At 36.8% G+C, this 25641-nt stretch overlaps 15 protein-coding genes across 15 annotated transcripts; 7 read left to right on the forward strand and 8 right to left on the reverse strand.

The window, feature by feature from the left end:
* Nucleotides 1-885: 885 nt before the first annotated feature.
* On the forward strand, nt 886-2655 carry TDA7 (Tda7p; the record flags this gene model as incomplete). The annotated part of the gene is made up of 1 exon (XM_003955270.1): nt 886-2655. The coding sequence occupies one exon, from the start codon at nt 886-888 to the stop codon at nt 2653-2655; it is 1770 nt and encodes a 589-aa protein (XP_003955319.1).
* A 245-nt stretch (nt 2656-2900) lies between these two features.
* On the forward strand, nt 2901-3803 carry MRPL22 (mitochondrial 54S ribosomal protein uL22m; the record flags this gene model as incomplete). Its single annotated transcript, XM_003955271.1, has 1 exon — nt 2901-3803. One exon carries the CDS (start codon nt 2901-2903, stop codon nt 3801-3803), a length of 903 nt encoding a protein of 300 aa, XP_003955320.1.
* Nucleotides 3804-3937: 134 nt separating this feature from the next.
* On the reverse strand, nt 3938-4663 carry RPS3 (40S ribosomal protein uS3; the record flags this gene model as incomplete). The annotated part of the gene is made up of 1 exon (XM_003955272.1): nt 3938-4663. The coding sequence occupies one exon, from the start codon at nt 4661-4663 to the stop codon at nt 3938-3940; it is 726 nt and encodes a 241-aa protein (XP_003955321.1).
* A 2640-nt stretch (nt 4664-7303) lies between these two features.
* Nucleotides 7304-8197, forward strand: RHO5 (Rho family GTPase RHO5; the record flags this gene model as incomplete). The annotated part of the gene is made up of 1 exon (XM_003955273.1): nt 7304-8197. The coding sequence occupies one exon, from the start codon at nt 7304-7306 to the stop codon at nt 8195-8197; it is 894 nt and encodes a 297-aa protein (XP_003955322.1).
* Nucleotides 8198-8437: 240 nt separating this feature from the next.
* PBR1 (putative oxidoreductase) lies at nt 8438-9640 on the reverse strand (the record flags this gene model as incomplete). The annotated part of the gene is made up of 1 exon (XM_003955274.1): nt 8438-9640. The coding sequence occupies one exon, from the start codon at nt 9638-9640 to the stop codon at nt 8438-8440; it is 1203 nt and encodes a 400-aa protein (XP_003955323.1).
* Nucleotides 9641-9863: 223 nt separating this feature from the next.
* Nucleotides 9864-11447, forward strand: IPI3 (chromatin-binding/pre-rRNA-processing protein IPI3; the record flags this gene model as incomplete). The annotated part of the gene is made up of 1 exon (XM_003955275.1): nt 9864-11447. One exon carries the CDS (start codon nt 9864-9866, stop codon nt 11445-11447), a length of 1584 nt encoding a protein of 527 aa, XP_003955324.1.
* Nucleotides 11448-11867: 420 nt separating this feature from the next.
* On the forward strand, nt 11868-14147 carry NPR1 (serine/threonine protein kinase NPR1; the record flags this gene model as incomplete). Its single annotated transcript, XM_003955276.1, has 1 exon — nt 11868-14147. One exon carries the CDS (start codon nt 11868-11870, stop codon nt 14145-14147), a length of 2280 nt encoding a protein of 759 aa, XP_003955325.1.
* Nucleotides 14148-14417: 270 nt separating this feature from the next.
* On the forward strand, nt 14418-14867 carry MRPL19 (mitochondrial 54S ribosomal protein uL11m; the record flags this gene model as incomplete). The annotated part of the gene is made up of 1 exon (XM_003955277.1): nt 14418-14867. One exon carries the CDS (start codon nt 14418-14420, stop codon nt 14865-14867), a length of 450 nt encoding a protein of 149 aa, XP_003955326.1.
* Nucleotides 14868-15004: 137 nt separating this feature from the next.
* UBP10 (ubiquitin-specific protease UBP10) lies at nt 15005-17413 on the reverse strand (the record flags this gene model as incomplete). The annotated part of the gene is made up of 1 exon (XM_003955278.1): nt 15005-17413. The coding sequence occupies one exon, from the start codon at nt 17411-17413 to the stop codon at nt 15005-15007; it is 2409 nt and encodes an 802-aa protein (XP_003955327.1).
* A 406-nt stretch (nt 17414-17819) lies between these two features.
* On the reverse strand, nt 17820-19067 carry SWT21 (Swt21p; the record flags this gene model as incomplete). Its single annotated transcript, XM_003955279.1, has 1 exon — nt 17820-19067. The coding sequence occupies one exon, from the start codon at nt 19065-19067 to the stop codon at nt 17820-17822; it is 1248 nt and encodes a 415-aa protein (XP_003955328.1).
* Nucleotides 19068-19213: 146 nt separating this feature from the next.
* On the forward strand, nt 19214-19777 carry KAFR0A07600 (mitochondrial import inner membrane translocase subunit TIM22; the record flags this gene model as incomplete). The annotated part of the gene is made up of 1 exon (XM_003955280.1): nt 19214-19777. The coding sequence occupies one exon, from the start codon at nt 19214-19216 to the stop codon at nt 19775-19777; it is 564 nt and encodes a 187-aa protein (XP_003955329.1).
* A 64-nt stretch (nt 19778-19841) lies between these two features.
* On the reverse strand, nt 19842-20852 carry KAR1 (Kar1p; the record flags this gene model as incomplete). The annotated part of the gene is made up of 1 exon (XM_003955281.1): nt 19842-20852. The coding sequence occupies one exon, from the start codon at nt 20850-20852 to the stop codon at nt 19842-19844; it is 1011 nt and encodes a 336-aa protein (XP_003955330.1).
* Nucleotides 20853-21083: 231 nt separating this feature from the next.
* On the reverse strand, nt 21084-22715 carry SRP1 (karyopherin alpha; the record flags this gene model as incomplete). The annotated part of the gene is made up of 1 exon (XM_003955282.1): nt 21084-22715. One exon carries the CDS (start codon nt 22713-22715, stop codon nt 21084-21086), a length of 1632 nt encoding a protein of 543 aa, XP_003955331.1.
* Nucleotides 22716-23299: 584 nt separating this feature from the next.
* On the reverse strand, nt 23300-23896 carry KAFR0A07630 (uncharacterized protein; the record flags this gene model as incomplete). The annotated part of the gene is made up of 1 exon (XM_003955283.1): nt 23300-23896. One exon carries the CDS (start codon nt 23894-23896, stop codon nt 23300-23302), a length of 597 nt encoding a protein of 198 aa, XP_003955332.1.
* A 644-nt stretch (nt 23897-24540) lies between these two features.
* DUG3 (glutamine amidotransferase subunit DUG3) lies at nt 24541-25599 on the reverse strand (the record flags this gene model as incomplete). The annotated part of the gene is made up of 1 exon (XM_003955284.1): nt 24541-25599. The coding sequence occupies one exon, from the start codon at nt 25597-25599 to the stop codon at nt 24541-24543; it is 1059 nt and encodes a 352-aa protein (XP_003955333.1).
* Between the last annotated feature and the right edge of the window lie 42 nt (nt 25600-25641).

Raw genomic sequence — 25641 nt, forward strand, 5'->3', positions numbered from 1 at the left:
AAATGGTTTCCACGAAAACAAAATGTTAATATGAAAAACAAATGCGATACTCAATGGCTGACTAGAATAACCGTCACAGGGGTACCACGAACTTAAATGCTCCAAAAGAGAATGCATAATATCGAATACATGCAAGCTAACCTTGCTATGTCTGGCAAAATTATTGTTGCGTCAAGAAAGAACTTACGGTGGATTCAGAATTGGGCACTCGAAATACTATGGCTTTGCCAAATTTCCCATTGGCATATGCATATTCAAATAGTTTTTACTCTTCAAGTTACACATTCGGTGTATTTATGCCGTTTATATCTCCATGACAAAACTGAAAATACTCCATTGTGACAACTTACCTTCAAGAACGACATTTATTACAATTCTACAGTATTTAGCTTATATAGGAACCTGGCAGAGCAATATTCGAACTAGTGGAGTTGTAAGCTTCTGTAAACATTGCAGACACTACACTGGTTATGGCGTAAGATAGATGGTATATCGATGCAGTCAGCCTTCAACAAACAGCACTTCATGTCACCTTATCCGCTCTTTTTTCTCGACCTCGGCAGAGAATTCACCGTAGCGAGGGTGCCCAACTTGTTACCAATTTTGGAAAATTGCTATACCATGAATTCAGTTGAATCAAAAAATCTATTTTGGTCTCAGTTCTATAAAGAGTAAAAGACAGAAAAAATGCCATCTAGTTGAAACTAAATTTCTATAAAAATGCCAAATCCAGTTCCTCTATTGTGGCCTTTCATACTTCCAACATATTGTTAATCTTTGACTAGAAACATCTGCAAAGTTTATTGATTAAACGTCATTTTCTCTTTTCTTCATTTGAGTAGCTAACGTTCGAACATCTGGCTTGCAGCACTGAAAAAAGCTTTCATGGCCCTAAATACATCGTACTTTGGTGATCCATCCCTCCATCCGTCGTCTTTCATCAATACTTATACTATAATGGCGAACTATTATAGTTCGAATGGACCCACATCCAGATCAACTCTTTCTCGAGAAAGTGATTCTAATTCCATTGAGAAAAGTTCCGAGGATTTGTGGGGTACACTATACCCAGCGGGTTCAAGTTCTCAATACAGTTCTTTTCTTTTCAGTTCTTCAATGGATTATTATGGATTTAAATCAGAGTCCGCATTACAGACTACCTCATCATCTACAGATGCAAGTAGCACAACAGCTTCAGTTATTTATACCGTCCAGGAAACCACTAGCGGAATCCATTCATCTTCAGCCTTACCATCTAATACATTCTCAGACGAAATATCTGGATATACCAGTTCCTTATCAGCTCTGTACTCAAGTCCAACATCAACCAAAATTCAAAGTTCTGCCTTTGATTTTCCATCTTTTAACAGTGAAGCAACAATTACAACCTCATATAACTCCTTGATACAGCCCAACTCACTACATGTATCAATATCTAGTGAAATACCGTCTTCAACCTTAAGCGATTCACTAAATTTGGCTTCTTCCTCAGAAAACTCGATCTCTTCGCTTCCTAGATCGTCCACAGAAGTGTCATCTTTATCATCTGAAACAGCTTCATCTGACGCTCATACAATAGTCCAGAGTTCAACGCACGAACCGTTCACATCACCTAATCAAGTTTCTGTTAGCGAAAGTATGTCAGAAAGCAGTACTAATAGCTCTGTATCCATACCGTATACAAAAATCAATTCCTTTACTAAAGGTTCTTCTGCTCTAAGGCAAAGTTCGACTACCAGCATATATTCAAGCTTCAATAAAAATGTTACATCTACTGGAATACAAACCGCCATAAAACCTTCCTTCCTTCCTACAAGTTTGACACTGGTAAGCAAATCTTCATCAGAATCACACCCCACGTCGTCAGCAACGTCAACAAAGCTATCAGATACAAGCTCAGCAGCCTCTCTAATCTCTCGATCAACAGTAGAAATTATCTCCTATACGAATTCTGGAACTGTATATTATGTTTATACACAGAACTACGACTTCACCGATGCAACAACCACATTTGCAACTGGGCTTCCTACAACAATAACCGTCGCCGAAACTGCAGCATCATCTATAACAGCACTACCTGTTTCTACAATAACAACAGACGTTTCAGTTTATAATAACTGGGAAAAATCTACGAAGGTATCCTCCTCATCTCAGAAAAGTACTACCTCAATTATTGGTGGTGTAGTTGGAGGAGTGGGAGGCCTCTTACTGTGTAGTCTGGTATTATATCTGATTTTGATTTGGAGACGCAGACGGAAGCATAAAAAAGATATAGAAGAAGAAAGATTTAGGCGTTATGTTAACAGTGGAACGGATTACGATTCTACATATCAAAAGGAGGAGGGTTCAACCTATTTCAATAAAAATCCATTCAGGAATGAGTTTGACTTTCAAAGTAGAATACCTCCTTTGTTGCCATTACCAAGAAAAAATGATAATGCTAGACAAGAGACAACGCCTCCACTTTTCTTGCAAACAACAAATCTCGATAGAAGCTCTTTCATATCTCATTCTTCGGAGGATATGACTGACACTCCCGGTGATTACTCAACCGTTTCAACAACCTCTATGAGGTTGTGGGGAAGATATGACTCTCCGACTACAAATAATGCTAGCAATTCAGATTCACAAGGATTTCTACGGGAAATTTTTTAAGACATTCTAATGACACAACATGTGTGTGTATGTCAACTAATATATACAGACTTAATTATGATGTAACTAAAAATATTATTATCCATAATGAACAAAGTTTGACGCCCGCCTTCATTTTCTATTTTCTATGAGCGCCGGCGTATCGAGTGAAAAGAAAGATCGAATTTAAAACTTACGGGCTGGATAGCTGTATATATTAAAATAATTTTCTTCAATAGTTGAAAGGAAGACTGCCAGAGCCCCAGATGAACTCAATTTCAAGGACTAGTTCACTTTTCAACCAGTTTAAACTTGGTGGACTCTTATATACGCGTACATTACATGTTTCCCAACGATATCTACAACAGGGCTCCCTTTTCAGCAATGTTCGAGATCCCAGCGTTGGAAAGACGAATGAGGAACCTTCTCAGCTTACCAAACGAATAAATATGACTTTAGAAAATGGAGATGAACAAACAATTGATAAGGGGTCCATTGGCCTGAAGAATGATAAGACACTACAGGAATTTATAAAATCTAAGCGACAATTAGAGAGACCTGCCACTTCGATTCTCCTTTCACCATTGAAAAAACAAATATACGAGGAGAATTGTAAAATCAATGGTGGCTTTTATCAGAAGGATACTATTGTAACGTTACCGAACTCTGACGTGAAATATAAGCTGAATTTAACGAACAAGGAAATTGAAGTGTTAGAGCCGTCAGTACGTGTTAGCTCATACAGAATTAAATCTTCTATGAAGAAAGCCACACATCTTCTTAGGATGTTGAGTGGATTAGATCTCAAGGATGCTATAACGCAATGTCATTTCTCCGAGAGAGATATTGCTAGAGATGTAGCTGAGATGTTGGAAAGAGGTGTAGAGGATGCGAAAACGTTAGGAGTGGATCCTGATGATCTATACGTTGCGCAAATATGGAGTGGTAGTGATGGCGAATGGCTCAAGCGTGTCGATATAAAAGGTAGAGCGAGAATGGGTATCATAAGACACAGATACATTCATGTGAGAGGAATTTTAAAAAGTAAGAAAGTTACCAAACGTAGATTAGAGAAGGAAGAAAAATTAAGGCAAGAGAAAAGGAAACCATGGGTCCAATTGGCAGATAAACCTATTAGAGGGGTCACTGGAGGTGTTTATAAATGGTAAAGGCAATTAGTGTAACTACATATTCTTCATGTAAATACTGCAGAAAATAGCGGGAATATAAAAATGAAATTAAGTGAATTTAAAAAGGGATATAAAATTAAGTAAATATATGTATATAAACCAAATTAAACCATTTAAGCGGTAGCTTCTTCAGCAGCTGGGGCGGATTCTTCTTCAGCTGGTCTGTAATCCTTGACGGTTGGTTGAGTAACTCTTTCTTCATCCTTTGGTTCAACGATAGAGACAGCATCTGGTAAAGCGGTTGGACCGACCTTGTTCCTGGATGGGTCTCTCATGATCTTAACCTTGATACCTAAAACACCTTGTCTCATTAGGACGTGTCTGGTGGCAATGTCAATGAAGTCGTTGACTGGTTGACCGGAGTGAATTAAGAAACCGTCAGCGAACTTCATAGACTTAGCTCTAGCAGCTCTTAATTTACCAGAGACGACAACTTCACAACCCTTAGCACCGGATTCCATAACGAATCTGACGACACCGTAAGCGGCTCTTCTGATGGCTAAACCGTTTAATAATTTGAATTTCATGGATTCAGCTTGAGCAATAGCAGATAAACCACGGTCTTGAACTCTTTCGGCGTATAAGACGATGGTACCTGGGGCGTACTTGAATCTCTTTTGAACTAATAAGGTCAATTCGTTGATTCTTCTACCGTTTTCACCTAAGACATCTTGAGTTCTGGTAGCTCTGATGATGACTTCAGTCTTGGTTGGAGTAACTCTAACTTCGACACCGGAGTAACCTTCTTCAGCTAATTCTCTGGTGAAGAATTCGTTTAATTCGGCGTAGAAAACACCGTCAGCGACTAACTTTCTCTTCTTGGAAATTAAAGCGACCATTTTTGTTTTGGTTTATTTGTATTGATACTATTTTTTAATTGAAATATTATAAAAAGTTTTAAAACATTATCAGTATAGTTGATTAATACCAGATTGAAAAATTATCGACATCTGCGTTTGTCAGATAGAGAGCGTTTCGTTTCACAAAGCGGTGTGGAACTCATCTATTTTTTTTTTTTGAAAAAATCAAAAAAACCAAGAAAACAATCAAACAAATGTACGGATGTAACACCCATCCATAAAGCAGTCATACAAAAAAACAATTTTCGTCAGAAACAAAAAAAAGGAAAAACCAAAGAGGAAATGGGAGACGTGGTTGAAAGCCTTTTTCTATTTTGGTATATTTTGTTAGAGAGAGTGAAGCGAATGGAGGAGGAAAAACGGAATTAGGTTATATTAGTATACGAAGTACAATAATTGTGATCTGTCACAATTATCAATTATTGAGTAATACAAGGTTGAATAAGAAAAACAGGCTTATGAAAGACAAAATTTTCTGTGGATACAGGCACTTTGAATGCACTGACGTAAGTGCCTCTACTTTTAGTACTTAATGTAATTAAAGCATCAAAGTGCATCATATGCGATGACCTCTTCACTATTGCATATAATTTTTTTTTCTTTTCTGGTTTTGAGTTGACAATAATGAATTATTCAATGTAGTCCGATGAAGTTGGAAATAACAGGAGGGGTAGGGAAAGAATTCACGCAGTTGAAATTCGTAGTGAATTGTACTGTTGCATTGTATACACTTACATTTCTCTTCTGCGAAGATGATTGGAAGTAGAAAAATTGCATTCTCTTATTAAAATTTTGAAGTCACCTAAAATGTGCAAATGGAGAAGAAGGCCCGAGTTAGGCAAAAGTTTCCTGTATTACGAAATCACAGAGAAAATGCCGTCATTTCATTTCTCTGTGGTATGTGTCTGTGGACGATACAATGTACAAAGAGGGGGACAAGAGGGGGACAAGAGGGGGGGGGGGAAAGATCGTGAAGAAGAAGGAAACCTCATCGCTGTGTCTCCCTCCTACTGTTAGGAGCGGAATTCCGCCAAGAGATTACATTGCGGATTTTCGACGAGTAAATCTTAATGACCGATTGCGTACACTACATGAAATTTTTTTTTCACCGTTCTCATCTTTCTTTTTCCTAGGTCGAGAGTAAACGATCCAAAGAAGGGGGAGAACAAACGGGAAGGCAAAAAGTTACTATGTTTTTTTTTTTTTTCTAAATTCTCATTTTTTGATGTGCCGAGAGAAGAATGAAGGAGAAAGGAAGAGTACTTTTTTTGGGGGACCCGAAGAGGGAAGAGGCACAGGCGCACATAATTGGAAATTTTCTGCGAGAACTGGAATACGAGAGAGCTCAATGCAGATGTAATTGGGAAAGCACAGGATGTTCAAAATAATGCGGAAACTTTAAAAAAGTTTAATACTGACGGAACATGCTGCCTACGATGGAAACAGTCAAGATACGGTATATACATTTTTTTTCTGTTTTTTTGCCTTTCTTTCTTTTTGTTTCCCGAATGCTTTCAGTCGCTAGCCGTGGACCACCACGCCCAAGAGATTACCGTTGATAGATACACTTTTCTCTTTCTTCCTCCTCTTCTTACAAAGACACCATGGTACGATTTTTTTTTTTTTTTTTTTTTTAATTTCCCTTTTAATACTTGCTTGGTTATTAAACTTTAGAAAGCTAAAGAAAAAGGGAGAAGATGAACCACTACAAGATTAACCGGAATTGTATGAAAACTGACGAAGTTATCCATCGTGTATCACTAGGAAATACTAGTAAATGTTAAGTAGTTTCTTGCCTGTCACGCAGTACATCCTGCAGGACTCCATCGTAAAATTCCTGTTTTCTTACTACTACTACTACTACTACTACAACTACTATCATAGCGACATTGAGCCCCTGCCAATAATACTATTATACTCGTCTACTCACTAATATTTACGTATTCACACCATTTTTTTTCTTTCTATGATTTGAAAAACCGCTTTTTGTCGCTAAATTTTAGTGTAAAGGAGCAAAATTCGAGATCTTTCCTATTCTGGATTATTCTACTACCATCTCTCTGTTTTCTTTCATAATCCCAATTTTATAAAAGATTAATAAATACCATTTCCTCTCTGGATCACGTATCTCTCTCTCTCTCATTCTTCTCTCTATCTCCAAAACTTGTTTCTCTTGGAACATTAAATAACACATACGGTTCTATTCTGCCCCTTTACTGTTAGTTTCCAGGCCCAATTCTATTCAAAAAGAATTAGCTCACATTGTCCATATAAGCATCGTCATTATCAACCAATAACAGCAATAATTATCAGCTAATTATTTTCAGACATTACTGCTACCACTAGTATTAATACTACTACTAATAATACTTCTTATTGTCTTTTTTTCTTTTCGAAATTTTCATTATCATCAAATCCTTTCCCCCTCTCTCAAAAAAGGTAAGTCGCCTATATAAAAAAAGGAAAAACAAGAAATCATAATAATAGTAATACCGCACATCAATATTACTGTTTTTCGGAATTTATAAAGACTCAATTTCATCTCATCGCTTTTCCATCATTTCTAAGGATTAATACTAATAATAATAACACCATAATTTAATTTGACTACTACATATTATGAAATCAATCAAGTGTGTCGTGATAGGCGATGGCGCAGTAGGTAAAACATCCTTACTCATCTCATATACTACAGGTACTTTCCCGCGAGATTACGTCCCGACAGTTTTCGACAATTATACAACGACGATATCATTATCAAATTCATCATTATCAAATTCAACACCGTCTTTGAAATCACATCCGCATTCTTTGGAATCTTTACAGCTATTCAAGTTGAATCTTTGGGATACGGCAGGTCAAGAAGAATATGATCGTTTAAGACCTCTTTCTTATCCACAAACCGATATCTTTTTAATCTGTTTCTCCGTAGCTGAATCAAATAGTTTTAAAAATGTCACTGAAAAATGGTTACCTGAATTGAAAACAAATTCAAATATTGAAAATTCAGAAATCTTCAAAAAATCAGGTAAATATCCAATTCTTTTAGTTGGTACTAAGTCTGATTTAAGGGATGACACAGTTGAACAGAAAAAATTGCATTTAAATGATTCAGATTTCGTTTCGCAACAAGTTATCGATAAATTTGTCAAAGATAATCTTTTCATGGGTTATGTAGAAACTTCTGCAGCTACTCAAACCGGTGTACGTGAAGTTTTCGAAACCGCTGTTCGTTTTGTGGCTTCCGATATGGAAAAACCATCTACTAAGAATGTGCAAGATTATATTAACGATAAAAAATCATCACCAACATCCAATATAAACAATAATAGTGTAATGACTAGTAAACCATCATCATCAGCACCACAAGTTAATAAATCAAATCAAAAGACAAGTGCTGCAAAAGCAACTACATCTAATAAAAAACCTAGCAAATTTACTACTAACACAATTGCTGTTACAGATAAAAGTAGTAAAAAATCAAAAAAGAAATCTAAATGTGTTATATTCTAGGTTCACTTCATCATTTGCACATTCGTTAGTCATAAGTCGTAGCCTTCCCATCCATCCTTTCATGTTAGGCTTTATAATATCATCCTCAATCATCGTCCATATTCTTTTCAAATGTTTAAAAAAAATGCTTCATACTATTGCATATCCATATATAAAGACACATGTATTGATAGAACGTTTATCTTTTTTACCTTAAGTACATTAGCTGGTTATCTGGTATGTATATATCAATAGCACCAATCATTTCTTTTTTTTCGAATCTTTCTTCTTTTCTGGCTTACCAGCATTTCTCTTAATTGCCATCTTCTTCTCTATCTCTAAGATATCCCTTTCTGTATTTTCAAATAATTGTTTTTGTAAAACTTCATCTTCGAATTCTTTACGTGCAAACTTCACAATAGAGCAATCGGAGACATATTTAGCTTTTTCATCCTGTCTATTAATTTCTTCTAATTCAGGTGTATTCAATGCATATAACAAATTTTGTGCAGCTCTATTCCCACTCTTGGTAAATAACCATAATATCGGATACAATATAATACAGTAAAGTAAAATCAATAACGTTATTGAACCATTGCTAATTACACGACGTAAACTTTGTGACCGCATCGTCCCAGGCTGAACCATACACACAGCAATGTTTTTACCACTCCTTTCAGTATTTTTCTTTGAATCATTTTTAACACTCTCAATTAATCGCCTCTGCAATTCCATCATACTCAGACCCAACTGTAATTTACTACTTGCAAAAAATTTTAATGCGCTATCATATTTAACTTTTTGCCACAATGGATCCTCTACATTGATGTCCCCCATCACTTGCAACCAGCATGTCGTCACTATAATTCTGACATCTCTATCAGGTGGTTGCGCTTTAAAACTCGGTTGGAGTAAGTTCAAAAGATGAAAAATACCAACATAATTCGTAGCCATTTGAACTTCTAATCCGTCCTTGGAAGATTTTCTTTTTGGCAATTTAAATTTAGGTATACCCCATGGTTCCATATTACCGGACATAACAATAACACCATCCAATCTTCTTGGAGGAGAATTGTCTAACCAACTTGTTACGAATTTACGGATTTCCCACAAGTCGTTCAAATCACATTTTTCCATGAATAATAACTCATTCTTGGTTCTTTCACGTAAATCTTCCACCCATTCAGTTGACCATTCATCCACTTCTCTAGTTAAAAAGATCAATTGTGCACCTAACCTGGCCATTTCAAGAATCACAGAAGTACCCATCCCTTGACTTGTTGCACCGGTGACAATATAAACCTTACCATGCAACTTTCTTTCCCAAGTGTTAGACGGGCCACGGGACCAGTATTTGATTGCCGTCGCACCTAAAACGTATGGTAAAGCTGTTTTTATAGTATCATAGTGAGGAATATTATCAGTACCTTCAGTTAGAATTGTTCCCAGTATATTAAGTGGCATCTTCTTGATCCTCTCCAAGGCTATTGCCACTCTTTTCTCATCAGCACTATCAATGCTTAAAATATATATACATTTTACTTTTCGAAAGCTCTTTCTGACCCGGTCCGCAACAATCGCAAAATCTTGAAAATTTTTTACAAGCTCATCGCAATAATTATAACTTAAACTATACGTAGAAACCGCGAAATAACTGTCTTCCAGAGCCTATTCAACACTCATTGCCATGGACGAACAGATTATTTTCACTACCCAAGGTACAGGTACCGTTGGTAATATCCATTCTTTCGAGCAAGCAAACTTGAGAACATGTACCACCAATCATAGAAATAGTGCAGTTCAAATTAATGATAAGTACCTTTTCGTGGCACAAGCTAAAAAGGCGTTAATAAATGTCTATAATCTATCTGGTCCAAACAAGAGAGAATCGGTGGAACAAAGACTACCGTTGCCGGAGGCAGTCAATTGTTTGGAAATTGTCGAAAACGAAATCCCTATCTACAGCAATAGAAATACTTCCAATGTATACAATTATCCAGAATTCAACTTACCATATTTATTGTTAGCTTCAACGGAATCAGGCAAATTATATGCCTGGGAATTAAATTCTGGTAATTTGCTTAACGTAAAATCAATGGCACATTATCAGGCAATCACAAAGATAAAATCTATCATGAATGGAAGATATATTATAACATCAGGTAATGATGCCAGAATCATAATATGGCAAACTGTGGATCTTGTTTCACAGGAAGATCCAAAACCTATTGCTATTATTCACGATCATACTTTGCCAATCACCGATTTTGAAGTGTCATCCACCCATGGTGAAAGTTTATTCAGTTCAGGAACCAAACTATACACTGCTTCGGATGATTCGACTGTAAAGTGTTACGAATTAAATCTATACGGTTCTAATAACAAAAAAGTTGGCAATAAGCCTAGACTATTGGCTTCTTTCTCTTTACCATTTGCCGCCAATTATATTACTCTAGATCCAGCTGAAAGGTCGATTTATTTAGGGACAAAGTTTGGCTGTTATTCATTATCACTATATTATAACTTAGAAAGTAAAAAAATAGTTAATTTAACACAGCTATCTGATAGTAACAAGGGCAAAATTTATTCACTAATATTTGATGAAGAGAAAGCTTCAAGCAAAAATGAGTTATTTATAAGAGGCCAGCTAGTTATAGAAAGGCTGATGGAGACGGAAGTGTCATGTTTATCAATTTCAATGGACGGTACAATACTTTTGGTCGGTGACACAATGGGAAACGTCTCTGTAGTCGAGGTTTTCTCCAAACAAATTTTGAAGACGTTACATCCTTTGACAACCTCGCAAGTAACTAGCGGTGCTGTCACTAATATTCTTGCAAAAGCTGCTTATCAAGACGAAAATGAAGCTTTAATTGGTTTCAGTAAAGACGTACAAAAATCAAATGATCAGAAATTGCCATCCTTGCAAAGAGCCATTTTTGACGCCAAAAAACCTGGGCAAATGCATGATGTCTGGCATCAAATAGGCCCAAGGGAAGGTGGTAGCAACAGTGGAATGGTGACACCACTAAATAATCTAGACCAATATTTGGATAATGTCATGAAACAAGAATCTCATTTTGTAATGATTGGCCAAAAGATAGTCAGTGAAGAAAGAATCGTAAATAAGGAGACTCAAGTTGATGCTTCTAAGGATGAAGAGATCAAAGAATTGAAGCAAAATATTCAAGTATTGACTAAAGCATACAAGGAATTAAGAGACATTCATGAGAAATACTACGAAGAACATGAAAAGGTAAAGAAGAAATAAACTGCATCTGTAACTATATATTAAATAGCACTTTACTATAATCCATATCTCTGTATAATAACAAACTGTCCAATTGCTCATAAATGAAAATTATTACTCATTTCCAGAACAAACTGAATTCTTCGAAAAAAAACGCCCAAACTTCGAAAGCACAGCTGATAAATAAGGACTTTTTATTTGCTCAATCTTCAGACAGCCACATATATAATAAACGGGCCTGATCTGTACCATTGATCTGTCTTGTTTGTCTTCGTAACTCGAACATATTTCTTTGGTTTCCGCTTGTGAAAGATTCAAAATTACGTAAAGAGAAAAACTGAGAAAAGAGATAAGTGATTGCGCATAATTAACATCTTTGAAAGAGACAACATATTAAAGGATTGTAAGCAAGGCAGAAGACCGTTAGATTCCACTGGTTTGATGTCGTCTTTAACAAAGTTACTACAGGAGAAGAGAAACGAGCCTTCTCCTGTCCCTATCAACAACAAAAATACCACAAAGAGTTCTCCTTTGTTGCATACCACCTCAAGGACTTTGGGCCTGGAACATGATAGAAACGTTAGGAACCCTACGACAAGTGTTACAACTGTAACACAGTTGGATTCTGAAGATGATACCGAGACGACAGGCTCCTCCACAGCGAGCTCCTCTGTCAATGATAAAAACAATGTACTATCTTCAAGCTTTCTAACCGCTAATTTTGCTCATACAGCTACTTTATATGGCACCAGTTTACAATCTAGAGACCTACATCAAGGATCGGGATCGTTTATAGACAACAGCTATCTTGGTAGCAATGATATCCCTGCGAGGAAAAGTTCTATGAGGTCAAGCAACAGCGCCAGACCTATCCCCTCCCTATCGTCGAGTATTCCTTATTCTGTGCCAAATTCCAATAAAGATGCAAGCAATACCAACATCAGACCTATGGGCTTAAATAGTGCTAATTCCTCTTACTCTTCCTCCTGGTTAGAACAATATGGTAGTAATATGCCAAGCAATATATCAGCCATCGACTCTACAGTCATATCATCTCCAAAAGTCGACAGTGTAGAAGCAAGATTCGTCATATCGAAGCAGAAGTTACAAAAGGCATCTATGTCCATTACTCATACCACTTCTGTTTCGAGGTCAAATTCTTTTTCTTCTCAAATCGGCAGCCTTTTTTCAAAGGGATCGAGAGACAAATATGCTGCCAACACTGCTACCAATGAAACGAGATCTCATTCTTCCACATCCACGAATTCTAATTCGACTGCTGCAACTGCTATTCCTAAACCAGGTCGTGCAAGACAAAGCAGTATTTATTCTTCTTCAAGACAACCATCCGGCTCATATACCGAAAATTTCTACGGTTCTCCAAGCTCAATGAATGATCATCCGCCAAGTCAAAGTGTGCCAAGGTCTCATCACTCTTCGATAGCAAATCTGAGAGGCTTTTTTTTCAAGAAAAGCTCTGGTAATCTTTCAACCAGTATAAATGCTACAGCTTCGAACTTAAGCAATTCTCCAGGTATATCAAGCAACATCTCTGCTGTATCTAATAAGCAGCCATTCACTCCGGGTTCGTACAACAGTGTAAATAGCGATACCATCTACTCTGCAACAAATGAAGTCTCACAGCCGTTCTCAAAACGGTACTTCAGGACTGGTGAAGACTTGGGTGCTGGTGCAGGGGGCTCTGTCAAACTTGTAAAAAGATTAAGTGACAGTAAAATACTGGCAGTGAAAGAATTCAGGTTAAAATTTGAAAATGAAACCAAAAGAGACTATGTTAAAAAGATCACATCTGAATACTGCATAGGTACCACACTACATCATCAGAATATTATTGAAACAGTAGAAATCGTTTACGACAATAATAGAATGCTACAAGTAATGGAATATTGTGACTATGATCTTTTTGCCATTGTTATGAGCGATAAAATGTCTTATGAAGAAACCTGTTGTTGCTTTAAACAAATTTTAACTGGTGTAGAATATTTACATAGTATTGGCCTCGCACATAGGGACTTGAAGTTAGACAACTGTGTTATAAATTCGAAAGGTATTGTAAAATTAATTGATTTTGGTGCTGCTGTTGTATTCTCTTATCCTTTCTCGAAAAATCTAGTTGAAGCAAGCGGCATTGTTGGTAGTGATCCATACTTAGCACCAGAGGTTTGCATATTTACGAAATATGATCCACGTCCCGTTGATATTTGGTCGGTAGCTATTATATTTGCCTGTATGATATTGAAAAAGTTCCCATGGAAAATTCCAAAGTTAAGAGATAGTTCCTTCAAGCTATTTTGTTCTGGACGTGATTGTGACTCACTAAGCAGTTTGGTTACTAGAACACCAAATCCGCCATCTTATGATAATATATCAGCAGATAGTAAACCTGTATCATCTAATAATGCGTCCGACCCCAATAATCTTAATATTGGCCCACAAAGGCTTCTACATCAATTGCCCGAGGAATCGCAACATATAATTGGTAGAATGATTGATCTAGCCCCTGCTTGTAGAAGTAGCATTGATGAAGTTATGAAGGATCCATGGATCACAAGTATCGAAATGTGTCATCAAGTGGAGGATGGGCTCAAATACAAATTAGTCAGCTCATCAGATCATACCCATACGAAAGTCGATCAAAGTGAGGCACACATCGCGGGATTGGAAAAGAAGAAGAAGAAGCAACAACGTCAACAAAAATAGGTCCAGAAAAGGAAGAATACTTTCAAGACTATTGACAGGGCCTCACTATCAAGCTTCAAATTGTACTTATGTTTATTTTAAGAATTATTAATTTATTCACATATGTATTTATATATGTATTTATGCCGGCATCATCTAACGTTTCCTTATTTAAAGTACCACATTAGGTTTTTTTTCTCTGTATGAAATTTATATAGAGGCGTTCCGTGAAACAAGTGGCCTCTACCTGCATTGAAGTTGGTTTGCTTTCCAACCTGTATTAACATATATATGTCACAGGCTAGCAAAAATACATTAATTAAACTAATAGTAGCAGCAGGGCAAGCTGCACCAACTCCACCAGTTGGTCCCGCATTGGGGTCCAAGGGGATAAAGGCAATTGATTTTTGCAAAGAGTTTAACGCAAGATCATCAATATACGAGCCCAGTACGCCAATTCCAGTCCTTATAACAGTAAAGCCTGATAGAACATTTAAGTTTGAGATGAAATCACCGCCTACAGGATACTTACTGCTCAAAGCACTGGGATTAGAGAAAGGTGCTGAAAAACCGAATGTTTTAAGCAAAGATAAAACCATTGGCCAATTGTCATTGAAACATATCTATGAAATAGCAAAAATTAAGAAAACCGATGAAAGACATAATCTTTTAGAAATGAAGAGTATCGTTAAGTCCATTATCGGCGTGGCTAAAAGCATGGGAATTAATGTTATACCGTAACGACTTTTGTATATAAAATATGGCAAAAATCATGTAAATATAAATCACATAAAATAAATGAAATTAATAGAAATGATATTCAGAAAAAATGACTTCTTGTATGTAGATTATATACTTTATTTTTCAACGTTCTTGGTTTAATACTTGTTAAATCTTTTCTTCTTGCTCTTTTTCCAACCTTTCCCACGATTCTTTGGGTTCTTCCCATTTATGTTCTTGTTGAAATTAGCATGTGTATCCTTTTGTGTTCCATTTCTACTAGTGTTGTCATGTTGAGGGTGGTTCTGTGCTGGAAATGCATTTGACTTTTGTTTCGGTAATGATGCAGGCAGTTTGATGTCTCTTGGAGTCAAACGACTATAAACTAAATAATATGCATTGGTTTCACGTAAAACCTCTTTATCTGAAATTTTATTAATATATTCGTCATCATAAGTTGCCCACAAGCCATCTGGTTGTTTACAGTGTGCAACATAATGGCCCGACGATAAGCTGCGCCCTTCATGGACAACAACACTGATCAGTTGATATTTGACGGGTAAAATCTTTTTATTACCTTCATTATCGCAATATTCAGTTAAATCTAAAAACATTGGATAGGAAACGGCCTGTTTCATCTTTGAGGACGATGTACCGTTAAATCTGAATTTCTTTAAATGAACTAGCAAAGTTTCGGGAGCCCTTAATATGGTGTTGCGCTTTACTGCATTTGTAGTCTTGTGACATTTTTCACAGACGTAACCTTTCTGCTCTTTATCAACTTTAATTAACTCAGGACTGAAAAAGTCCTTTATAGATTTTTCAATCGAAAATCTACGATTTACCGTCTGTGGATCAATTTGATTTTGAATATTATTACCATTGCCGTTGTTGTTAGCATTGTCCTTCATCGTTTCTATATTGGAAATGTCATTATTATTGCTTGAGTTCATACTATCGGGGTTTCCGTAGGTGTCTAATTTTTTCTTACCTTTTAAATGCAACGATAGATCATATATTGGTTGTTCTGTTTTCGATATACCTCCACAAGATTTACATGTAACAATCTGTTTCAATAATCCACCGAAAATGTCATAGATAACAGATTCAATGAGTTTCTTACCCTTTGGAACGGAATCTTCTTGTAATCTTGACATCAATGACATAAAATATTCATGCGAATCCTCCTGTTGCCATTCACTCATCATGCAGTTAATATCATCTAGTCTAGAGATTAATTTCTTTGGATTGATGAAAGTGACATTTTTTTCTTTTAATTGATTATTAGGTAACCACATTTTTTTACTTGTTTCAGCAAGGACTGTAGAAACAGAGTCTGGTGATATGATATCATTATACTTACCACGCAATATGTCGAACAAATAATGCTGGACGGCTGGAATATGTAGCATGGCTTGAACTGCAGCGTTTGTATAACAGGTGACGCCATGATTTAATAAACCTCTTGGTTTCAACTCAGATAATTCTGGTCCCCAATTTTTGAGGATACGTGATGATTTTAGGGTGCCTTGATCGGTTGGTTCTTGATTCCATTGATAGAATTTGTTTATATCTGAAACAGTTGTTGGTGGGGTTACAGACCTGTTGATGGATGGGCTCTTGTGCTTCAACTCCTCTTCATCTTCATCATCTTGTGGATCTCTAGCGGTTTGCTTGCCATGAATTTTCTGTTGTCTACGCCTCAAAATTTCTTCTTGCTCCTGTTGGTAAGCAATGGCTTCCTCCTGCAATTGTAGTTTTTCATTTTTCAGAATATCTTCTGGTGTTCCCATCTCATCATCTTCGCCGCTATTATCATCTAGGTCATCACTATTTTCGTCATCACGACTGATGCTACCACTACTACTTCTATCGTTCTCAGAACTTTCACTCTTTCTCTCAGCTTCGGTTTCTTCACTTTCAGTACTTGAAACGTAATCCTCATCCTCTGGGCTCTCATCATCATCATCTTCTTCTTCATCATCTTCAGAGATCATTCCACTTTTCTCATCCTTAGTACTCGTAGACTCGGAACCACTTTCGACACAATTTGAACTTGGATCATCCAAAGGAACCCCTAAATCTTCGTCATCACCATAAGCGTCAACTTCTGGTCCTTTCACATCAGAGGGCTGTCGATGAATGACTGCAGGAATCTGTAAAGGTGCCATTTCAGAAACTGCGTCGGATGAAGTTGTATCGACGTATTCACTAGCCTCATGAAACACCTCTTCTTCTTCGTCACTAGAAGATACTTGTTTCGAAACTGGTACAGCTGTATATTGGGCAATAGCTTCTGCCATAGAAGCGGGTAATTTCCTCTTCTTTTGCTTAGGTCCCTCCTTCACAGCACTGATGGGATCACTCCTATTTGTACTATTATTAGCTGCATTACTACTACTATTACTATTATTATTATTATTATTATACTTCCCGATCATTATATACGATGAGTTCTCTGCATTGTTCCTGCTTGTGATCCTGCTGCTTATTGAAGCAGCTTTGAATTGCAGTGGATTTGCCAGTAACCTTTCCACCAATGGTTTGATGTTGTCTTGCGTGGTCATGGTTATGTTGCCGGGGTCAATATGATGATGCACTAAAGAAATCAAAAACAGGCAGATGAAAGGGAAAGGTAGTTGAACTAACGAGCGCTTTAATATACAAAACCAAATACTATACAAGCTATATATGCCATCACTGAAAAAAAAAAAAGATAACCAGGAAGAGATGCTCCTCCAGAGTGAATGAAAATTTTGATGAGAACAGCCAAAAGTTGATAGACACCTCGAGATGGGAAAAAGTAAAAATTTTCTTTTCTTTTCTGGTGAAGCTCATCGCGAAAGGCCGCCGTCTGCGCCAGCAGGCGTGATAAAATTGTTGGTGGCAGGACTGTGATTGGCAGGAGTGTGTATACATATATGTATATATGGTGGAACTGCCGGATAGTTGGTGTTGATGAGAGTAATTAATCTATATGGAAAGTATGGAGAGTTTACTTGTAATGTTGCACGGAGAAGATTTGTTGTCACATGGGGAGTGCGACGCCGATATTATGTGTGGGTCGTTAGGGTCTGTCTTCACGATGTTTATCCTGGATCGAGTCGCTGATGAATTTGAGTACAGTATCCTGTCTGGGAGTAGGTTCACGTTACTCTCACAGTTGGGATAACCTTGATTTGTGAGTTCAATGCCCCCAAATTCTATAATGTCTCTTGACCAATTCAGTAGGTTACCCTCTGTGTCTCCAATCAAGAGACCGTTTATTGTGTCTATATGCGCTTTGTGTTTGATATTCCCCAGGGCAAATGTTAGTTGCAGCTTGTTTACAGTAGTGTGGTCATATCGCGTGTCAATTACGTCAATAGTATTACTGTTACGTCTTAGAATATAAAGATAATTTCCATTTTCACTGGATATTATCTGATAAATCCCATTACTATGTCTACCATATGATGAAGATACATTGACAATCTTATTGTTACGGAGATCAAACTTGAATAATTCGTCGCTATACGAGCCACAGTATGCCACAGACCTTGTTTTGTTAGTTTCAAAACAGGATATAACACTTTTATGTATTTTCTTAGGATTCAATTGTGATCTATTATACCGTTGCGACCAGAGACATTCACTTCGATTCGTATCGTATAAATTTATCCTATTTCGGTCACTACCCATCACAAACGTTGATTTATCAATGAATCTTAGACTATACGGTACTTCAAACCTCTCATTTTCTTGATTCATTACATTATAATGAAATACTACAACATTTTCAGTATCATTAGGATCTAAAGAATACAACTGAATTGGTAAATCTCTCGAGCCCAATAAAACATTATTAAATCCCATATCATCATTATACAGGGAATAACCCGGATGTATATCACTAGATACAATAGATCTATTCTTGAAAAATCTTGTGTATGGGATCAAATCAACTCCTTCATGCTCTGGAATTAAATACTGTCGTATACCCGTATCATTATGAATTGTGGCAATCGATGATCCATCATATGACCAGAACATATCCTGGCAAATCACAGCCTTTCCAACTTCAACACTGTCTACATATTTATACTGAGATAACGGGGGAAAAGTATAATCTCCAGTGCTGTCGGTCAAATTTCTCCAAATTGCATCTTCTTTCAACCACACATCCTTAGCATTACTGCCGTGAAATATCGAAGATGTATCATTGAGCAACTTAAGCATCATCCATCTTTGTCTATATATTAATGCAACAGCAAGCCTTCATGTGAAAAGTAAGAGATGACTTTTTTCAATATGAAAATATATATGCGATATATTAATAAAGAAAACATTTGGCTAGATCAGAGCAGTATACATATAGTACAGCACAGATGGCGTACACGGGGTTTGGATTGGATCAGATCCATCCTCCAGTAAACAAATCGTTTAATCAAATGACACCGGAGGAACAAGCTGAAAAAGGTGCAACAATGATGATAAATTTCATGTCATCATGCCCTGGGAAGACCGTAGTTAGTGGAGTCACTGGTTTTGGCCTCGGTGGTATATTTGGGTTGTTTATGTCCTCTATGGCATATGATACTCCCGTTCAGCTCGCTACAAATGTCAAGACCATAGCAGATATGACAATGAAACAGCAACTGAGAGTACAATTTGCCGACATGTATAAAAAATCGATATCAAGCGCTAAAAGCTTTGGTTACATGGGTTTGGTGTATTCTGGTGTCGAGTGTGTCGTTGAATCAGCGAGAGCAAAGAATGATATCAATAATGGACTCATAGCGGGCTGTATAACTGGTGGGGGACTCGCTTACAAAGGTGGCCCTCAGGCTGCATTCATGGGCTGTGTTGGTTTTGCTGCCTTTTCTCTTGCTATTGATACTTATATGAAAATGGAAGATGGGAAACCTCCTGTAAATGACTTTAATGAATAATTTTCATCTTATAAAAAACACTGATCTCCTGTAAATAATGATGCATAGTTTGTCTCTTTATAGATTACATATAATAATACACATAGATATTGCAAATAAAAAGTATAATAATACAAATCGTCCAGTACAGAATTTCTCGAGAAATACTCTTGTCGTTGTCATTGGTTGTTGATTGCTGTCCTCTTAATAAATTAATTATTATATCCAGCTTTCGTTTGTTTTCTTCGATGTCCTCTTGCAACCTTAGCAAGGTTTGTGAAGTGTATGAATCCACTCCAGTGGAAAACTGTGACGGCGAATGATATTTAGAGATAGAATCGATGGAAAAAGCTCGATGATGCGTTGCATTATCCGATTGTTCATCATGATTTATTGCTGATGAATTATGTAAACTGTGTTCTGCTTCATCATGTTTAGGAATATAGGGATTTTTTGAAGGATCGATCCATTTTTCCACCGAGGGAACATTTTCTAATTTCCTCAATTCTTGAAGTCGTCTCTCAATCATAACTTTGTCTTGAGTTAGCAATCTTCGCCATTTGTTATTCATTTCGTTCTTCTTCTGCAATAACCTATCTTTAGTAATTACGGATTTTGGTTTCTCACTGTCTTTTTCGTTTCCATTGTTGATATAAGGTAGCGGAAGAGGATCACCTAAAACATTTCTTACTGAATAATGTCGTCTTCCTTGCGAATTATCTCGCCTATTCTTTCGTATATTGATAGTGTTACTATTTTGACCAACCTTCCTTTGGCTATCGTTGTGTTCTTCATCTCTATAGCCTCTCATCGCAGCGATGGTATCTGGCGATATCAATGTCGGATAATAATTCGATTCTGTAACATCATCCTGGTTTAACAAGTCCCCAGACCAGTTCTGACTATGTTCCTCAAGGTCTGCATCATAAAATTCGTCTTGATCCTCCACTTTAACTGTATTATTTCCAAGAGTTGTACTTTTATTTTCATAATCATTCATTTGTTTATTTTTCCTTTCATTGTATAATCGTTCGATCTTATTCAATCGAGCTTCTGAAGACTTCTTATTGAAGTTCGAGGCATTTCTTGAATTCATTCATAAATGTACTTGCATGTATTAACGTAGTTGCTGAATATCTCTGTTTCCTACGAGAGAAAAAACTCTGTTTGTGTTTACAATTCTGAACATCGAATTTGTTTCATTCGCGAAGATCGCTTATTTTCAATTTTCTACTTTCTTGCTTTGAATCTCACATTTTAAAAGATAGAGGAAATATACATACTTAAATTATATGGAAAATATAATAATGCCTAGTCATGGTATAATTCAATTGAAATTGAATTGTTGGTTTACGGTTGAACCGAAACCGAAAGTGTTACCGGAAGCTTGAGGAGCCATACTTTCATCGATTGCGTCGTCTTCTTCACCAAAATAAGTTTCGATTAAATTGTAAGCCTTTTCGTAAATTTTATCATTTTCATTTTGTTGACAGTTGAAAATTTTTTCCATACCACCTGCCTTTTCAATAATATCTGCATTTTCATTAATATTTAGACCACGTTTTTCTTTATCTGATTCACCCATCTTTAAAATATTCTCTAAAGCATCTAATGAAACTTCAATAATTCTATTATCTGCAATTTCTAATAAATCACACAAAGGCTTTACACAGCCTTGTGCGACTAAATATCTGATAATTTCAGGTCTATGTAACCCACCTGAGGATGCATTTGAAATTGCCCAACAAGCTTCCTTCTTAGTTTTATAATCAGCATTTGCTAATAATTTAATTAATGACGGAACAAGATTGGAGTCAATGACTGCTTGAATTTGTTCAGTATTACCTGCAGTTATGTTTGAAATTGTCCAACATGCTTCTTTCTTGATGGAATCCTTTGGTGAACTTAACAAATTTCTTAAAGCTCCTAAGACACCACAGTTGATGACTACTTGTGTTTGTAAATCATTACCTGTGACAATATTACCAACAGCTCTTAAAGCTGGGGTTTGGACCATTGTGGAAGTGTGATCTAATAATTCTACCAGTCTTTTTGGAATTCTAACGTCGATGACAGCTTGAATAGCTTCTTGTGGACCATCAGATAAATATGAGATTGCCCAACATGCGTCAACTAACGTTTCGGTATCCAAAGAATAAATAAGCTTAGCTAATGTTGGTAATGCCTTAGACACAACGTTCCAATCTGGTTGAGGTTTCTTACCTCTACATAGATTCGATAGTGTCCAAGTAGCAGTTCTAATTAAAGAAGTTTTTGAAGAATTGAATAGATTTAAAATTGGTTCCATAGCACCACAACTTAAGACATAGTCTCTATAATCTGTGGAATCACCTGCAACATTACCTAAAGCCCAAATAGCTTGTTCTTGAACTTCTACGGAACCTGTATATAGTAATTGAATGAATAATGGTACAGCGCCTGCTTCAACGACTATTTTAGTTTGATCAGAAGAACCTGATGCAATATTTGTAAGAGCCCATGCGGCTTCTAATTGTAACATTTCTGGTTGATTTTCATTCATGAAGTTGACTAGAGTTGGTACAACACCAGATTGAATGACAACATCGATAGGAGGATGATGTTCTCTAGATAAAATTTGTCTAAATTTAACGGTGGCAGCCAATTGTTCTTGGAAATCATTAGACTGAATTTGTTGAATCATTGCAGGCAATTCCTGTTGTAGTTGGTTATAGAATTGTTGATCGGCGTTGATGGCATCCTCATCTTCTGAATCGGATTCTGTAGCACCACTAGCTGGAGGAACGAAATTTCTTCTCTTGGCTAGGGCTTCTTCTCTTTTAGCCTTTCTCAATTCGACCTGTTGGTTGTCTCTTCTACGACGTAATTCATCAGCGGAAAACCTACTTTTATTTTTGAAATTGGTACGTCTATATTCTGGAACAAACTTGTTGGCCGTTGATGAGTCAGAACTGTCCATGATTAATTAAGGGTATTGTATAGTAGAAGTTCTAAACTGTGAAAGTCACAAGTGAGATGAAGAAGATTCAAAATAGATCGATCTTCTTTGTAAGAGTTTTAATACATTCACTTTAGAAATGCTTTTTATCCTTCAAAATTTCTGGAAAAAACATGAAAAATTTGTGATCGAAATCCGCTGGTACGGTAAGAGGCGGGTAACGACAATTATTCATTAAGCTATACTGCCAACGAATAAATAATACGACGGTCATTGCAAGGCCCATCGTGAGATGTTCAGTCAGACACACATAAAAAGAGTTTATATCAAATTTACACACATTAGATATTAGATAGTACACACACACACACACCAGGAAGAGAAAGCTGTTTCAGAAACAGGGGTTACGTTCTCTAGTCATAAACACACACACAATTATGATAAAAAAAATCCGTAAAAACGGTCCCCATTGCAAGCAATCTCTTCCATTTGAACACACACACATACGACATCATTTAGATAAAATCAAAAGTTTTAGTTCAATTCAAAGAAAGAAAGATAAAAGAAGGGAAGGAGAAAAATAGATAACCGCAACACACCTTTCATTATAATAATAGTAAACCACCAGCTAAGATGGCGGAAGCACCAGTCAAACCTAATAATTTCATAGAGTTAGCCTTTGGTGCACTGTTGGAAGCAGCCTTGTTTTCAGTTCCTGTAGCAGAGTTCTTCTTAGTCTTGTTGAATCTACCGTATCTGTGGGTACCGGAAGAAGTGGAAGCCTCAGATTTCTTAGTCTTGTCGAATCTACCGTACTTGTGAGTACCAGATGAAGTAGAAACACTGGACTTCTTAGTCTTGTCGAATCTACCGTACTTGTGAGTACCAGATGAAGTGGAGACACTGGACTTCTTAGTCTTATTGAATCTACCGTACCTGTGAGTACCAGAAGAGGTAGAAGCCTGTGATTTCTTAGTCTTATCGAATCTACCATACTTATGAGTACCAGAGGAGGTAGAAGCCTGAGACTTCTTAGTCTTGTTGAACTTACCGTACTTATGGGTAGAATGAGTAGAAGTGGTAGTGTAAACAGTACCATCTGTAGAGATGGTCTTGGTTGTAGTATAATCACTTTCCTTCTTTGCAGCAACAAAAGAAGCTGCAGTAGCTAAACTGATAGCAGCAACAGTGGAAAACTTCATACTTCTCTACGTTTAATTTATTACCTTTTTGAAAATCGAATTTCCTTAGAAACTAGTATATCTAAATTAGAAGATGTGATAGCTGTGTGATTTGGTAGGAATAACTAGCAGTTAACCTTTATATGAGGGGGAATGAAGCAAAAAAAAAAAGGAAAGAGATGTCACTTCTTTGTTCGGTTATTAAATCCAATTAAAGAGCTTAGTATTTTTTTTTTGGTCATGTCGATATCGATTATAAAATTGTTCTCTTATATAAAAAAAACTGCTAGTTCATCCTTTGCGCGTTTATTGGAAGGGAAAATGAAAATTTTGTCGTAATTTCTGACAATCGATGACCGAAAGGAAAGTCATATTGAGGACTCTTCGTAGCCGACTGCAATGGCAAGCTCCCGCGTTGAGATGCTATGAAGTACGGGAGTTATGCCAAGCGATGGTGAGAGAAGCGGACCGGATATACCACCCGGCTCGTGGTTTTTTGTTCGTCGTCGTCGCTTTAATGTCTCAAGGATTCGGTCAAATTAAAAAAAATTCACGCAGGCCGGCTTGCCTCTTTTCTTTTTCGCCGCGGAGATCTGCCCAAGAGTAATACAGCGGGGGAGGGTAACTTGCTTTAATAAATAAAAATAGTATCAGTATATATGCGATTATATGAGATGAGTAGTAGATGCAATGCTGTGTCTTTGTCTTCCTTCTCTTTCGAGTGGTGGCACATTCTTTTCGACGGCTCTGGCAAGGGGAATTGTGCCCATAAATCCCTTCTTTTCTACCAACGTAGAGCTTCTTAGGTACAATGGATCCTCTTGGTAATACTCGTCGGTGATCGGATGCAATAGGATGGTTTGTTTCTTGATCGTTAGGATACTATTAGTAGGAACGGTGGTCCAGTCACCTCTTTCGAATGTAAGAGGTTCAGAGGCAACCATGATCACGTCCTGATTTCTATCTAACCTTTCCATTCTGTATTCTCCCGGAGCAGTTTCAATAAAACTGGATCCACAGCTGAAATGCAATGATGCAGCTTCATCTGTCTTGGATGTAATGTAGCGTGACACAATAACCGTATCACCATCTGTAACAGCAAAATTTAGTAATGAAGGTTCATTATCAGCTGTGGCTTCTTTGGTCCAATCCTTTATATATCCTATTGTATTTAACATTGCGCTTCTTAGAGCTACGTGTCCAAAGTTACCACTTTTATCACTGGGATCAAATCCAAGTTTATCTAACGTATCCAAAAACAATGCAAATGCACATTCTGAATCTGTACTACCTTGAAGGAAATTTAAATATTCATCCTTTATATGATTCAATAATTTCCTTTTTATCTTCTTGAAATTTGATATCCCACCGTTATGCATAAAACATAAGTTGTGGTATGTAAAGGGGTGACAATTCGTCTCTGATAGTACACCATACGTACTGGCTCTTACATGCGCACACACTAGATTAGATTTAGTCTTTTCTGCCAACGTCTCCAAATTCAAATTGTTCCACGCCGGTGTAATCGCTTTGAATGTACATGGTCCATCTTCAATACCTTCTTGATAGTATGCTACTCCAAATCCATCCCCATTCATGGGTCTACTCGTATCTAATCTCAATCGAGAATCAAAAGACTGGTTGATGATAGAATGTGCGGGTCTCGTCAATAAGTGCGATAAACGTATCGGTTCTTTACCTTTGAAAATTAAAAATCTACACATGCCAACTCCACTTCTAGTATATCTCTCTCTATTCTTCTATCG

This window comes from Kazachstania africana, chromosome 1 (assembly GCF_000304475.1).
Source record: "Kazachstania africana CBS 2517 chromosome 1, complete genome".
Lineage (NCBI taxonomy): Eukaryota > Fungi > Ascomycota > Saccharomycetes > Saccharomycetales > Saccharomycetaceae > Kazachstania > Kazachstania africana.